Consider the following 15559-nt stretch of genomic DNA (forward strand, 5'->3'; position numbering starts at 1 on the left):
ATTATAATAAAGGTTGTTAAGTGTAAACTAGACATAAAGCTAGTTTGCTAGGCTATTCCAACTCCAGAATCAGTGTTCATGAGGACAGGTATAAATCATTTTCTGCCACACTTAGGAGCAACTGCAACTCTTCACAAATACTGCATAAAAAAAAAAGAAAAAAGCATGTGTTTAGCCATACATTAAGTAAGAATGTAGTGGGCTGCTGCACACAGGGGGACACAGTTCCCAGTAGTCTTTATAGCATGCCCTTTGTGACTTGATGAATCAACAACTTGAAGATTATAAAGCTAGTCCTAAACGTATGCTCTTTGAGACAAGAGAACCATAGCAACATGATTAAGGCTGGCACACAATTCAGTGTTTTAATTCTCTTGGCAAAAAGTTAAGTTCCAATTATAGCAATTTTTAAATTTCTTTTAAAAAAATATGCCTAGAAAGGTCTGATTTCGATGTGTCTTCAGGCATATGGTTTCCTGAGCAGCTCAACAGGAGAGAAGTTACTTGGATACATGAATAAATGCTGTCTTAAATCACGACCTTAAACAAAAACAGGGTGACAGGGCTATGTATGAGCAATTATGCTGTACAGGGGGAAAAATATACATCCCTACAGTACACCTACAATGCCTGCCTACAAAATTGTGTTCCTGGAAATGCTGGATTAGATTCTGGAAAAATGTATCTACCTTTCTTTGTTCCAAGGCACCCACTTAAGAATTACTGGCTGCTGCATTTATTCAGGTTCACCAACCCTACTGAGCCCACCTCCCTGCAAAGCCTTCCCTGGCACTGGACTGAAGATCTGATCCTTAAGAAATTCACTTACAGTATTCAATGTTTAGAAATTCCTCACTATAACAAAAATCTAATACAGAACTGGCTTGTGGTGAAATAACAAAATTTCTTTACCAAGCCATAAGATGAGTAATCTAGTGAAATAAGTTATACGTCCAAGTTAATTAAATGCAAAACATTAAGAAAGAGCCTACAGGAAATAAAACACTCAATAGGTAATCTACACACCTTGAACTTCACCTCAATTTAAAGGCAGTTTAAGGCCTGTAGCTTGCTCACTCTTTTTCTCTATATCAAACTTGATCTGCATTAATGGATTTTGTACATCATCCTGTCCACCACAAGATATGTGGCAGATTTTTCTGTTAGAAAAACTCAAATGAAAGGAAGTCAAGATCAATTGTTCTCCTTGAATGGAAGGTTACAGCTGTCATTCTGATGCCAACATGTGTTGCAGTATCTCTCTTCCATAATGCAGGATGTGGTTTCCATAGAAATATCTTCTTACATCAGTATCTACAGGCACTCCAATTATTCCCTTTTGGACATCTCACGCAATCCAATAAAATCTTTCCAGAGCAGAGAAATAACTAGGCTTAACTACTACTTAATTACTTGTTGAGAAGAAAAGGAAAAGGACAATTAGCAAACAAAAGCTTTATTAAAACAAAACACAAGATGGAGAACATGTCTTGCAAAAACATTTTCTCTTACCTGAAGAAATCTCTCCAGCGTTACAAATTATGAACAGTCAGTTACAAATTTGAAGCCCACACTGAGGTTTTGCTGATTTTTGAAAGTGTAATTATGGTAGAATTCTAAACTGTTTGGCAGCCTTGTCTCCAACTAAGCCCCCAGGGCCTGCTCTTTTTCTGATTCCTTTGCAGTGCTGAGTATTGCCTGCACCTTGTTCCAAGTCCTCTTGTTCAGGACTCTGTGAGTTCAGAGTCTGAGCTGCTGCTGTGTCATCTTTTTTTTCTGTGACATCTCTTTCCACTTTCCCAACCCCAGGAATGTATTCAACACCCTGAAATTAGAACCAAGACAGAGGGGACACCAAATTATACACAAACAACATAAACAGTGACTTGATCCTAATATAAAATGCCTCTGTCAACCAAGGACACCATAAACATGCAAGGCAAGAAACTCAGCTGCATGATTTGTATAGAGCAGCTTCCTCTCTGCTGCACTGCCCCAGTTCCCAGAAGTGTCAGCATAAAGAAAACTGGGAGTAGATGGAGCCTTGATCTGTCTGGGTGGGCTCTGAAGCCATGACCACAGCACATAATGCAAGAGTGTGCACCACAGGGGCCGATGCTCTCACAGCTCCCCCAGGAGACCCATGGCTGAAGAAAACAAGCTGATTTAATTGTGTGGCAACCAAAATGTACTGGGGAAACAACCCCTACAGCTCTTTGTTTTGCTTCCACTCGTCTCTCCTTTTTCTTTATTAGTTGAAAAGACTTCATTACTGTGATTTTTTTTGTGTGTGATTTTTTTTTTTCTCAGATACATGTACTCCTAACTAGGTTTAGGCTTCATTCAAACATCTCAGCCTGTTTTAAGCCTCCATCCTACAAAAAGCTAAAGTCCTGGTTTGGGCCAATTTTCTTTGTTGTCAGATCTGCAGCTGAGTAGCAGGATAAAATAATTAGGACTGTTAAGAGCCTGGCTTACTCATTCTAAAGGTATCACACACTCAAGCCCCTGTACAGGCACAGGGAAAAATCACAGTTCAGTTCAGTTCAGAAAGCCACTGCATATACAAACTTTGGCACTCACTGTGTGTCAGCTTGGTTATCATTCCCTTGTCTCAGTAAGGATCAAACTAAATAATTTAGTGAAAAGTATCCTCTGTTCTTTAGCCTCTCAAACTACTATGGCTAAATAAATTAGCTATATGAAGCAATGTGTATGTATATGTAGATATATGTGTCACTGTGATTACCTACATAAATCTATGGGTCAGTGACAAAAAAACACTTATAGTTGTCTGTGATGGTCTCTCATATTCAAACCTCACTACTTCACCAAAAAGGGAAAAGGAAATCATAAAACAGCAAATAAGCCACTGTACCTTACTCCTCTGGTCCACACCTGCTTGCCTAGGTTTACTGGTTTGGAAATCCACTTCACTCTCTGGAGAAATGGGACAAATAGTTTTACCCCAGAAAGAGATTACAAAGGGAAAAATGTTAGAAGATTTCCATGGTGAATTTTCATTTAAAAAACACAACAGGAAAAGCCACCTGAATGCTACCTTCAACTCCTCTTGCCTTTGTTTGTTAACTAACCAAACCAGGGTGCACTGTCACAAAAGACTAAGGTGAACAATGTACTAGAAAGAAAATGTCTCTCATTCTTTCTTAGCTTGAAAGTTCTGCTAAATAAATAACCCATTGATCACTTATACCAAGAAAACCCACACCCCTTTCTCCTTTTTCAGGAAATGCCAATACTTTGATCAATTCAGATAAAGGATTATAAACAATCATTTGAAATTGATTTTAATTCTTGCTCAGTCTGCTTATCATTTTAAATTAGCTTCACATTTACATGTTTTATATATAGTACTGAACTACTTCAAAACAGCTCAATTCACTTCCTGGTAGATTTAGCAACTACAATCAAATATTTTTAAATAATTTCTGTTCTTCCAGTCAGCTCCAGAAGAGAAATGTCACTATGTTCCTGTTTACTGTGACTACTTGCTATAAATAAATCCCTCAATTTTTCAAACAATAAGAATTAATTCAAAATGAACAGTTGTAGCTACATGTGAAAATATGCTAGAGGCCTTTACTTTTATAGATATATGTATACATGCAGAAAAAAAATATCTGTGTGTGTATATATGTCTGTATTTGTGCACATCCAAACTGAAGTATCAGTTGCAGTAAACAGAATGCTGCAGTTTAGCTGTACAGCCACTAGATGCAGCCACATAACCTTGCAAAATTTAAAATCCTGACCTCAGGGTTATAGAAACCTGTTTTGGAGTATCTATGATTGCAGAATTTTTACAGCATTAATAGTATTCAGTCTTGAGTATGAGGGGGATAATGTAATGTAAACAGAATTTTCCATTTTTCTTCTCAAGAATTTTGTTCCATTTTGCAGCATTGCAAATGCCAAGAGGGATCTAAGCAATTAGAGCAGAATAAAACTTGTCTTATTTTCATGGTTGTTGCCATAGATCCAGATTGGAGCTGACAACATTGAATTACATTGTTTTTTTGCTTTCTGCATGACAGCAAGTAGGAATGAAGCACTAGGATCCCAAGTGCCCCCCTAAAGATCTAAATGACTGGATGACAGTGTGGGTATAGAACAGGTAAGTGCACAACTCCAGTGGTTTCCATTCTATTCCCCATCATTTTCCTCCCCATGTGCCTACACCACAGCTCTGGAAACACAAGCTTCTCTCTACACATATGGTAAACAGCATGCTAGGTCAGATGCTAAAAGATTCCTGCACTTAGAAAACATTTCTGCTTTACCTTCTACTAGCAGATTAAAAATTCTCTTGTTATTTTCCTAACCAGCTACCACCAAACAAAGCTGAGCAGGAATAACACAGCCTTTAGGACAAAAAACCAGGGAAACTCTCCATGTTCTTGGTCCTATACTCTCCCTTGGTATTTCCCTGGGTGCATAATTTGCACATTACTGAGATAACACAAGCAAAAGAATCACAGAGGTAGACTGCATATGTAAAACAAGTATCACACATGCACTACACTGTTTTAAATACTGCTTTTATAGTAGGTTGTTTTTCCACTGAAGATGGATGAAATAAAGCCTGTTCACCACATTCACTGTAAAGGAAAGTGATGCCCAGTGAGCTGAGCACTAAAGTGAAGGTTATAATATAATATTAAAAGCAGATTTTTATTATGTATTTTAACAAATTCACTTGCTTCAGCTCCCTTCCACTATAAAGATCACATCACAATTTAGAACCCATATATATCTTCCCCCCGTTTCTGGTTTATACTTGCTCTCCTTCCTCTTTTTATAGATATGAAGTATCTCATTTAGATGCAGAACTGGACAAGGCAGTTGCCAGGCTTCACATGTATGTTTTACTGACAGCCACTCTGGTGAAATTATCTTTACCCATGGTTTGGGTCATTTCTATTCAGGTTTTGTTTGTTGGTTTGTTTTTCTGTGGTTTTGTTTTGCTTTCTTTTGGTAGAAGATGGCAAAAAGAAGAAAGAAAAAAGAATGTATACTTTTCTCCAGGATCCCCTTTCTGTATGCTGATCTGGCTGTAGTTCTCTCCAACTGACTAATAAACTGAGCTGAGCAAGATGGACTAAACGACAGCGCAACACCACTTTTGTTGGCTTAAGGCATGAAGAACACAACCATAATGGCTTAAGAGGAACTCAGCCAAGAGCTAAATTCTGACTTAACTCTCCTGTGGGGTGCTGTAGATGAGATGAAACACAAAGTCTCCACTGATGCTCCCCAAGCCAGTACAAAGCAGGACAGATGTGGGAAGGCATGGGAGCAATTGACTCCGCAGCACTCCTCTCTGAGCTTCCAGGAGGAGCCAATGTGTGTCTTGCTTTTGGAACCCAATGCTTATCACAGTTTGTGTGCATGCAGCAGAGGGGCCTGAATGGATCCCCAAACCAGCTGAACAGATTAGATCAACAAGATCCCCATATGAACTGCCCAAAAGTTTTCCTATTCTGTCGCTATCTTTTGTGAAGTAGGCAGAAAAAAACCTCTCGCTGAGAAGGATTTACCCTGTAGGACAGACAGGATTTTGAATCTTTCAAAAGCCATAATGAAAATGTTTGTCTTTCCATCCAAGAATGGTATTGGCAGCAAACTGAAGGTAATTAAGCATGTTGCCCATTGGCCATACAAATTTCTTCTTTGTAGAAATTTCAGAGAAACAACCCCCCCTCTACAACCCAGACACTGTCTTGTGTAACAGGAATTTTTCGGGCTAACTTCTACCCTGCTGGTAAGGGCACAGTAATGGGAGTTACAGTCACTTCATGCCCAAACTGGGTTTTGTTCAGTATCTCTCAGAGTCTCTGTATTTCAATTTCATTACCTCATAATTTCTAAGAGTTGTCCTGTTTACTGGGGAAAAGAGTAGTGAACCACAGTAGTTTCTCCATGTGCAAACAGAGAAATCACCTATTATCACTATCTAACCCTTGATTTTTTTTCTTAACTTCATGTAACTAACATGGCCAAGTTCACACTGTTTATTTTAACTCACTTCCTGCAGGGGATGACTCCATCTGAATTTTTAACCATATATTCACTCGCTGGCTCCAATCTCCTGGTGCTTCCACCTCCCACAGTCGCTTCTGCTCCTCAGGATAAGTCTGCAAGAATTTCTGGCAAACTGAGTAAGAGAAACCAAAGGGTAAAAGCATGAATGAGTGAAAAGTACAGTGGAAGAAAGAGTGTCTTCTAGCCCAGAAATTCTCTCAGAACTAATTTCATTAGTTCCTTTGAAAATCTTTTCTTCTCTCATCTTGCTTTTTCTTTTTTTTTTTTTTTTTTGTTTTTGTTTTTGTTTTTGTTTTTGTTTTTGTGGGGCTTTTAGGAAAAGTCTATGTGGAATAACTTAAACAGGCATAGACTGAATCCTGTCCATCTGCTTCACTTCCTTGTGAATGAAGAAATGCAGGCCTTGAAATCACTTACTGAGCCACCTTCTTCTGGCACTGCATCACAAAACTCCAGACATTTAGTAAATTTTAGATTAACAGCAGTGCAGGAGTTTTGTCACCATCACTGCTGTGAAATGGAAGATGCTTCAGTATTTTCCAGCAAATTTAAAAAATTTAACTTACAGTATTTAACTCAAAATTTAACTTAGAGTATTAGTATTTTTATATAAAGTAGGATCTAGAAAACATAATTAGAACATGATACAAGTCTAATTTATTCACTATTAGCTCAAATCTTAATTGAGATGAAAGCAGTCTTGCAATATATCTCTAGCATTAACATATAAATAAAGCAGCTTTCTGATGCATTGTGTCTAAACCATTGATGTTTGTGTCTAAGCCACAGGAAAAATAGATACTATTGGGAGAACAGAAAGAAGGTTGTCAATACTATTCCTTCCTGAATTTAGAAGGAGCAATACTTTAGAAACTCCTGGGGTACATTTCTATACATCAGGGTACCTTTATATACATCCAGTGGCACATATTGGCCAAGAGGTAAAATAGACACAGTGTAAATTTTGTTGAGACTTATTAGGAGATGGAAACATCCCACAAGAATTATGATAAAGACTGTATCCCACCATAGAGAGAAAATTTACAAAAAAAAAAAGCTTTTCTACAGAAAACAGTTCTACAAATAATGTGAGCACAGATACTTCCTATAAACTTTACTAGCAAAATCAGAACTCCACCCCAAACACAACTATTTAATGATCTTCTTAAAAGTGCCAAATGTTCAAAGACAGTCAATACAAAACAAATACTGGTGTGACTGGATGAATGAGCCCAAGTATATGGCTCATTAAATCTAATTTCTTACAAATGCAGTGCCTACAAGATCATTATGTGCATAGTGTAGACTTGACAACATCTTACAATTCTTTTCCCTCTGGTGTCAAATAAAATGGGTAAGTCACTGTCAAGGGCAATAACAATTCTATTTCTAAGAGAGAGTGAGGCAAAAATGCAAAATGTCAAACAAGCACCATGAGTTTTATGCTTCTCAGTGTCTTACCTAAATACTGGCCTACCTTTCTACAAGAAAGTCAGATATTTCAAGAAAGTAACCACTTGCACAAGAACAACAGTTCAGACAAGTGCACTGAACTGGTACACAGTTAAGAAAATTGAACCAACACCATATTGAAATTCATACATTATGCATGACCCTTACCTAACACTTCCACATCAAACAATTTACCTTGATACATTGCAGCAGAAATAGGGCAGCTGATCCCCAAGGCATCCTCAGCCACGAAAGACTGACAGAAATCATGCAGCATTTTCATCCCTAGGCCACCTCTTCTGTGCTTGCTCCGGACGAATATAGTATCCAAAACTGGGAGCAAGTAACATTGACTGGTTGTACCATCACATAGGCTCCCTGAAAGCAGACAGTAAAAAAACAGAGGAAATAGATAAAAATATTGATATTGCTGCACTAACTGCTATGTGATTCTAGCCACAAATAATGCCTTAATACCTTGCTGCATGGTAAACTCAAATGGGAGTCAAGGGAAAAACGATCAAGAACAGATGTTCAGAGTCCAGAATTTCAATGTTCACCTTAAACAAGGTACATTAACAATTTACTGTGCAGATTACATTTGGTGCAGACTACCATGAACACCAGACCCCAAACTACTTGACAGTATAAGCATTCAACCCTGCAATGAATCACCAACATCAATTTGCCATCTACCTATATATAAGGTAATCATAGAAAAATGTCACTGATTTATTTTCATTTTTAGAAAAGCTTTATTAAAATTTCATGCTGCTTCTATCTGGGTACACAGCAGTTTAAATAGAAATTGATATCCAGACACTTATAATAGAAAAAGATTATGTTTTCTTACCTTGTTGCTTAAATCTCATCAAGAACTACTTGTTTTTCTTTCTTAGCACTTAACAGTTCTAAGTTGTTTTCGGTGTCTCGAGACAGGAAAGTATCATCACTTCACTAAGTCCTGTTTCACTCTGTTCTTAAATTCTAGTATAAGACTTTTTTACTTAATAGATCCATTTCTTCTTTATTACATTGACAATACCTATCTTAAATTGAGGTCTACTTCAGTTCCTTGAGTTGGTGCCTAGTACATGTCACTAGGCCTGACTTTGATTACTCCCTTTTCTAAGATGACAATTAAGCAGTGCCAATATGACTAAATTTAATTTTAGACCCTGATTTGTCAAGACTGTAGATCTGTTTAACAAAAAACCCACATCACATAGACTCAGCCAGACAAGAGTATGTAGCTACATAACTAATCCATTCACCTCCAGGCTTGGTCCACTCTTGCTTAATCAGAGTACATGCTTAACTTCAAACACATGTTCAGCACACTGTTGGAAAAAGATGGTTTGTGATGGTGTTTATAATCTTTCAATATTTGTAATACATGAGGAGTAGTTAATTTTTCATGAGCCAAAAAATTGAGTATGTCCCCAGCCTCATTGTCAGCTCTCAGCCACACAGATGCTGGATTCCAGCACTCTACATTCTAAAAAAGGGACAAACTTTTCCTCATCAAGGCAGTACCTTTAAGAATTTCTGCACATTGCAAGTGTCCTTATAAGTTTATTATCTCACATAGTCTGACTCCTGTAAATCCTGATGAGACTGCTGAGCAGCAATCCCAGAAGCTGATTTGTGTTTGTGCTTCTAATTTTGTGTTGAGAAGAGGACCAAAACTTGTGATGTCTGAAGGCACTGTAAATAAAGAAACCAGGAAGCCAGTCTTCACCTTGACCCTGGGAAAGGTATTAGAGGAGTCATAGCCCACAGCCATTTGAAATAAAATAAACAAACCAACCAACCTTTGGAACAAAGGCCACTTTGTCTCTAGTTCTCATCCAAAAGCAAAGAGGTCACCATAAGCTAGTGGTGGCCCAGAAGTGACCACTGGGCTCTCACACATTTGGACCAGAGGTTGATTTCATTGTTGAAACACACAAACAGACTAAGTTTTGAGGTGAGGGAGGAGACAGGGAAAATAAGGGCAGTGGTGATGGAGATGGAAGTATTCATGAAGTCTGCCCTTTGAAAGCCTTTGATCTTTTTGGTTTGGTTAGGTCACGAGTGCCAAATGACCAACTTATGAGCCAGCAAAATGGTAAACAGATATTACACAGGCAGGAAAGCAGGCAGCCATTAGCATTCCCAAAGAGCCACAAACCAGAAAAAAAAAACCCAACAACCCATACCCCACATCCAACAGACCCAAACAAAACAAAGTTGTGCATACTGACTATTTCACTGCTGAACATGTTGGCTTGGCACACACATGTTTGGACAGGCCTTAAGCAGGCTGGGTGCTTGTGTAAAGGGTGGGGAATATTTCTGCTGAATAGAACCCAAGGTCAACCCATTGTGTGAGTTTGTTTGTGAGAAGGGGAACAAAGGTTCTGGCTTCAATAAAATTAAATTAATTCATGTCTTGACTGGTATGTAGTCATTTCAATTTTTACAGCTAGAATCTTCAGTCTGCCTCAGAAAGGGACATTAAAATATTATTACTAGAAAACAGAGAGAAGAGCAATTATCCAACAAGGTTTCAGCTGTCTGTCATGGTAACTTCAATTCTGATTTTTGTGTTTTTTTTAAAGAAACACAAGTAGTCAGCAAAAATTAATAACCAATTATCTTTTTAGGAATCTATGGAATACCTGGGCCACCAAAGTGTTGAAGGAAATTTACTAAGTCTTGTGTGAAATATATTTTAGCCATTTCCAAAAACCATCCCTAAGGCTCTAAGGTAGCAAAAAATGGAGGCTGGGGCAGGGTTGCTTTGCTGCCTACTTTATTCCAGCTTAGAGTTTTTTCAGTCAGGTGTTCCCAAACTGTGATTTGTGGAGCATCTCTAAAGAATGAATGAGAAGCAAACAATGCATTTACTCCTTGTTCAGCTTCATGTTTTACAGCCTTCTCAGAGGACCAAAATTTGTTAAGGCTGGTTAGACTGATAGCACAGAGAACACCATATTTCTCCACACTTTCCCTAAGTTTTGTCAAAAGGGACACAGTGAACTTGGGAAGGGACAAAACTTTGGCAATCTGACTCCTTTCCTTTTTGTACCACAGACAGCTTGGTCCAAAATCAGGCAGCTCCTGTGTGTTATTGAAGCTGCAAGATGTATCAGCAGGAACAAAAGCTGTGGTCTTTTTTCTGTACATAAAAATGGGGTTTTGTTCTGTTCTATTCTTAAAGAGACTAAGACACTCCTGGCTCATAGCATTCTCTAACTTCCTTCATTATTTATTTGCATGATGAATCTTCTACATTCTCCTCACATTTACGTGAAGGTGGTAAAAGTCCAGTTTCAGCAATTACTAATGCTCAGTAAATAAAAAAAGAAATACTTTCAGAGAATTACATGGTCTCACTGCACAAAAAAAAGTGTCAGTAACCACGGCTGTTAATCCTACATCACAAAACACTTTCTTCTTGAGGTTTTCACCCAGATTTAGAGCACACCAAGAAAAAAAATCTGAAAGACTTAAAAAAATATAGAACAGATATGAAGAGTTGCTGCAACATATTTCATTTTCAGGCTGCTGTCTGCACAAAAAGGTACAAGGACAGAAAGCTGTCATTTCCTGTTGTACCTTTAAGTAGCTACATTCAGTGAGGTCTAACTTCTCAGCTGTCTAATATGGAAGCTGCTGACATAGATAAAATTGGAGACATTTATCTTGGCACATGACAAAGTGTCTTATCAGCCTCATTAGTGACTTAGCCCATCTCATCAATCTTTAGTATACCCAGTGGTAAAGGTTGCATGCCTGTCATTGGACAGGAATAGGCACATACCAGAGAGGCTAGGGTGATGATCTGTGTAGTCATGAATAAATTTTGTTTTAATAAAGGTGTCTAATGCTCACGGAAAGTGATAGCCTTGAAGAACGGGTCTTCTGTTTATCTACACAACAGGTGCAGGATGGCCACTGTCAGTAGCTGCCAAATTGTCTCAAAACCTTGACTTGTGGTTACTGTGTCTGTGAGCAAGGCAGGTGCTCAAAGACCATCTGTCCCTCTTCAGCGAGGCTGTCGAAAGAGATCCAGCTCAAGAGGTTTGTTAAAATGGATGGATGTGTGGAACTGGACCAAAAGTACCAAGTTCACTTTGTATAGGCCACCTAGGAACTGGCAAATGGAAATCACTTTACAGAATTGCCAAGACAGTTAACTGGAATCACTGAAGTCCACTGAAAATTTAGTTTGCATAATGGCATGCTAAATGTGTAGCAAAGATAAAACAGACTCTCTCCACCTTGGTCACTGTTTCTATGATTCACTCACATGACTTATGTTTGAAATAGCCATGCTCCACAGATCTGTTCTGGCTTATTTGGCTCCACTGAAGCATGTTTTTTATCATACTGTAGATAATGGAAAATTCACAGATGAGAAATAGAGTTGAACACAACATCAGCATAAGAATCTCAATTACCTAGTGAAGAAAATAAAACCATAAAGAATGGCCAGGTAATTGCACAGTGTGGAAATAAAGGAAATCACAATCACATGGAGAGTACAGAGGAAAATAATTCTTTATAGGACTAGAAGCTGTAACAGAGGTCCAGCACAATATAAAGTCTGGTACTTAAAGCTGCTCCTACTAAATGTTCTGACCAGGACAGTAAAAGGAAAAAAGAAGTTACATTATGATTTTTTAAAAAGTGAAAAGTTAAAAAAAAATGCCTAAAGCAACATGTGAAAGACAACATCTAAGAAAAGGTACTTATTTCATCCTGTTTTGGGCCTAATAAATACATAGCTCCTACAGAAAACAGAGAACAGTATCAGGCAGAGCATGGCTGGTATGAAGTTGAAATCAAAGAAGTTCAGAAAGAGGAATTATATTCTAAATGCTTACAGCAAAAAGGGGCAAAACAATCAGTTTCAAGCTTCCCAATATGGCTTTGGTAAAAGACTGCAGTAATTTGTGACACAGGCCAAAAAACTAACAAATATAGCTGCCCAGAGGAAAAAAAACCCACTGGCAACAAAAGACAGATGCTGACAAAGCTGGACTTGAAGAACTTGTGTTTTATGTGGACCTGGTTTAAAACCAAACTGTGACTCTCAGCTTACTCAGTAACAGTTTCAACTTGGCTAATACTCCACCCATAAAAGACTACTGTGCAAATTTGTTTTACTAAAGCATGAATCATTACAGTCCATACAAGTGTTTCTTTCCAAAAGCTTTCCTCAGAAATATTTATGGACATAAAGTAAAACATACTACAGCTATTGAAGTCTTTACCAATTACAAAGCAGTTCATCAGCATGTTCAGATATAGAAGATTCCTTTATTATAGACTGAGACATAATTCATCACTTACAGTATGGTAGCACTGTACCAGCCCAGTGCTGTCCAGGCTCCACCTCAGCATGAATAAGGATTTTGCATGCCCCAAGGCAGCAGAAGAGAACATCTCTTACTGCTGCTGGCCTTTGGGGCTCTATCAGAAAGGGCACCATCAGACTGTCCTCTGTAATCCAAAGCAATCCATACCTGTACAGCTCCCAAGCTGTCTCCTATTCTCCCCTTTTAGACACATTGCTATTGATTGCTGGCTTGTGCAACATGTTTACCTCCAAAGATACCAAATTCTCAATGTTTAAGCTGTTGGTATCAAGATGACACCCAAGAATCTTCCAGACTGGTAATGTGGGTATGTCCTAAACTGCATACCTATATTATTCTAATGAAGCCTTTTCCACTACAGAATGGTTAACAGGAATATACTTCCATTAATACAAATCCTCTACATAATAAAAAGCCTTTGACCAAATCTTACACTGGTGCAAGTATCTCTAAAGAATCAAATACTTTGTTTCTTTGCTAGTTAACCAAAACCAGTGAAATGGATTGGTAACCATCATCCTTCAAACTGGGAGTACCACAACTGGACAAAGCATTCCAGGACTGATCTAGTGCATACAGATTCCCCTACACAACCCAGCTGCTGCTCGTTATGCACCCAAGGACATGGCCATGTCTTGCCACCAGCCACCGTACTCCTTTTTTCAGGTATCATTCTCATCAGGATAAAGTCCTCTGCTCTTTGGGCAGACCCTGCATTCTTTGTTCCTAGATGTACAATCTTCTGCTTGGCTGCATTAAAGCACATTTTATTGGAATAAGCCAGAACCTCACATCACTCAAGTGTAACTGAAAATAGAGTTTGGAGCCATCATGTTTAAATGAAAGTAATATGGATGGCTTCCAAATTCTGAGAAGGTTTGTTCCCCAGATTCATTCTGAGAGAGATTTGATACAAAAAATGTAAATGAAAGCCAGGATTATTTATACTGAAAGATAAACAAAAGGATTATATTTCTAGCTATTAGGAACCAATGGGAATATGCCTCTAAAATGACCTTACCTTTCATCTTGACTGAATAAAAGGCAACAGCCTCCCCATTTCTCCAGAGTATCTTGGCACACTCGGTGGCAGAGTGAGGTAGAAAGAATGCATCATTAGCTGAACTCCCTTCTAGCATTCCAAAAATAATGTAGTTCAGAACAAAGAGGACAATCCTTTCTCCAAATGTCTGGACCTCAGAGAACAAACAAAAACAGTCCAAAGAAACATGAAGCAGAGAATAGTACTTTGCATTTCATAAAAGGCTTCAAAAGGAAAAGGAGCTGGGAGGGAGGAGGTCAGGGAACACGTACACTTAATTTGGGGAAAATACCTCATTAATTGGTTTAGATAGAACAACAAAAACAGTTTTTCCCAATGTCCCACCCTCTATCCAGAGGGCACAAAACAATTTAGTAATAACTTATAAAGCTTGACATATCTCTTGTTGTCACAGAGAAGGAATTCTAAAGCAGCAGGAAAAGAAGTATTCTGATTTTAGTCACAGCAAACTAGTCACAGATTTGGAAACATGATCAAAGCAATCTAATTCTACCCAAAAGCTAAATAAAAACAGGATTCACTGTGTTATCCTATAGAAAACAAAGAATAAACACAGTATATCCTAACCAGCCTATAATCTAGGTATTACATGAATAACTTGTTTTTATGCCATGCTTCCTACTAGACAACCAGCAGGACACAGAGGTGGAGAAACACAAAGGGACAAGATCACATTGGTCATTAAAGTAAAAAGTGTGTAAAGTAAAAACCTTTACACAAATGCTGAAAATGAGAGTTTCCACAAATAATGAAAACTTACCTCTTAGCAATGAGTTAGAAGGGGACAGCTTTCTATTTCAGATATTTTTTCTATTTAATCAACAGACTGTCTATTGATACAGCAAGTGCTTGAAATCCTAAAAGTCTGTGGTTCTGCCCCAAGTTTTATCTTGCAAGGATTCATATTTCAAAATCCCTCCAGTTCAGTTACTCACAAAAAGTCTAGTTAATTCAGTGTTAAACATTATGTTTAGGGAATATTAGGGAAAGGTGATAAAGGAACAGAATCATTAAGGACCAAAGCTGGACACAGAGGGTTGTGTAGGAAACAGAACTGACTTGATAGCCTCCTGGCAACACAAAACTCACATGCAGTAGGCATCTGATTTCTCAGTTGTAAAGACATTACAGGCCACCCAAATCTCTCAGATTTCAAAAAAGTAGTGTATCCCACTAAGATAATTTATTTGGAGAAAGAATTAGAGTTACAGAATCTATTAAATAACAACCACTCTGTAAAATGAACACAACATAAATATTATCCAAGGAGAAAAAAAATCATAATTAACTAGATAAGACATTGTTCCAAACCTCCCAGCAGTCAAATAACATTAACACAAAGAGTTCTTGCTAGTGTAGTAACTGTGTTTATCTGATTATTCCTTTAGTAGGCAGTGAGGGCAAACTGAAAACAAAACCTGATAAATCCTACAGAGGAGTCTTAAACAGCATGCAGAAAATCGTTTAGAGAGGGTTAATGTTCATGTTGCTGTGCAATGGCAGATATGAAGTGCTTGATAAGCCACATAGCCCAGATCCCACAGGTTATAAAGCATGAGCTATAGGAGACCTGAGACAATTACATATGATCATTCTAGCTGGGAAGTTCCAG

At 38.1% G+C, this 15559-nt stretch overlaps 1 protein-coding gene across 1 annotated transcript in view; it reads right to left on the reverse strand.

The window, feature by feature from the left end:
* Positions 1 to 1560: 1560 nt before the first annotated feature.
* Positions 1561 to 15559, reverse strand: part of FAM169B (family with sequence similarity 169 member B) — a 37468-nt gene continuing 23469 nt past the window's right edge. Inside the window, exons 5-9 of the mRNA XM_030456915.1 lie at positions 13906 to 14080; positions 7711 to 7893; positions 6047 to 6175; positions 2879 to 2940; positions 1561 to 1825 (exon numbers count right to left, since the gene is read on the reverse strand). Coding sequence (XP_030312775.1) covers positions 1604 to 1825; positions 2879 to 2940; positions 6047 to 6175; positions 7711 to 7893; positions 13906 to 14080 — 771 coding nt within the window. The 3' untranslated portion in view covers positions 1561 to 1603. The remainder of the gene's footprint in view (positions 1826 to 2878; positions 2941 to 6046; positions 6176 to 7710; positions 7894 to 13905; positions 14081 to 15559) is intronic.

The sequence above is a fragment of the Calypte anna genome, chromosome 10 (genome assembly GCF_003957555.1).
Source record: "Calypte anna isolate BGI_N300 chromosome 10, bCalAnn1_v1.p, whole genome shotgun sequence".
In the NCBI taxonomy this organism is placed as follows: Eukaryota; Metazoa; Chordata; class Aves; order Apodiformes; family Trochilidae; genus Calypte; species Calypte anna.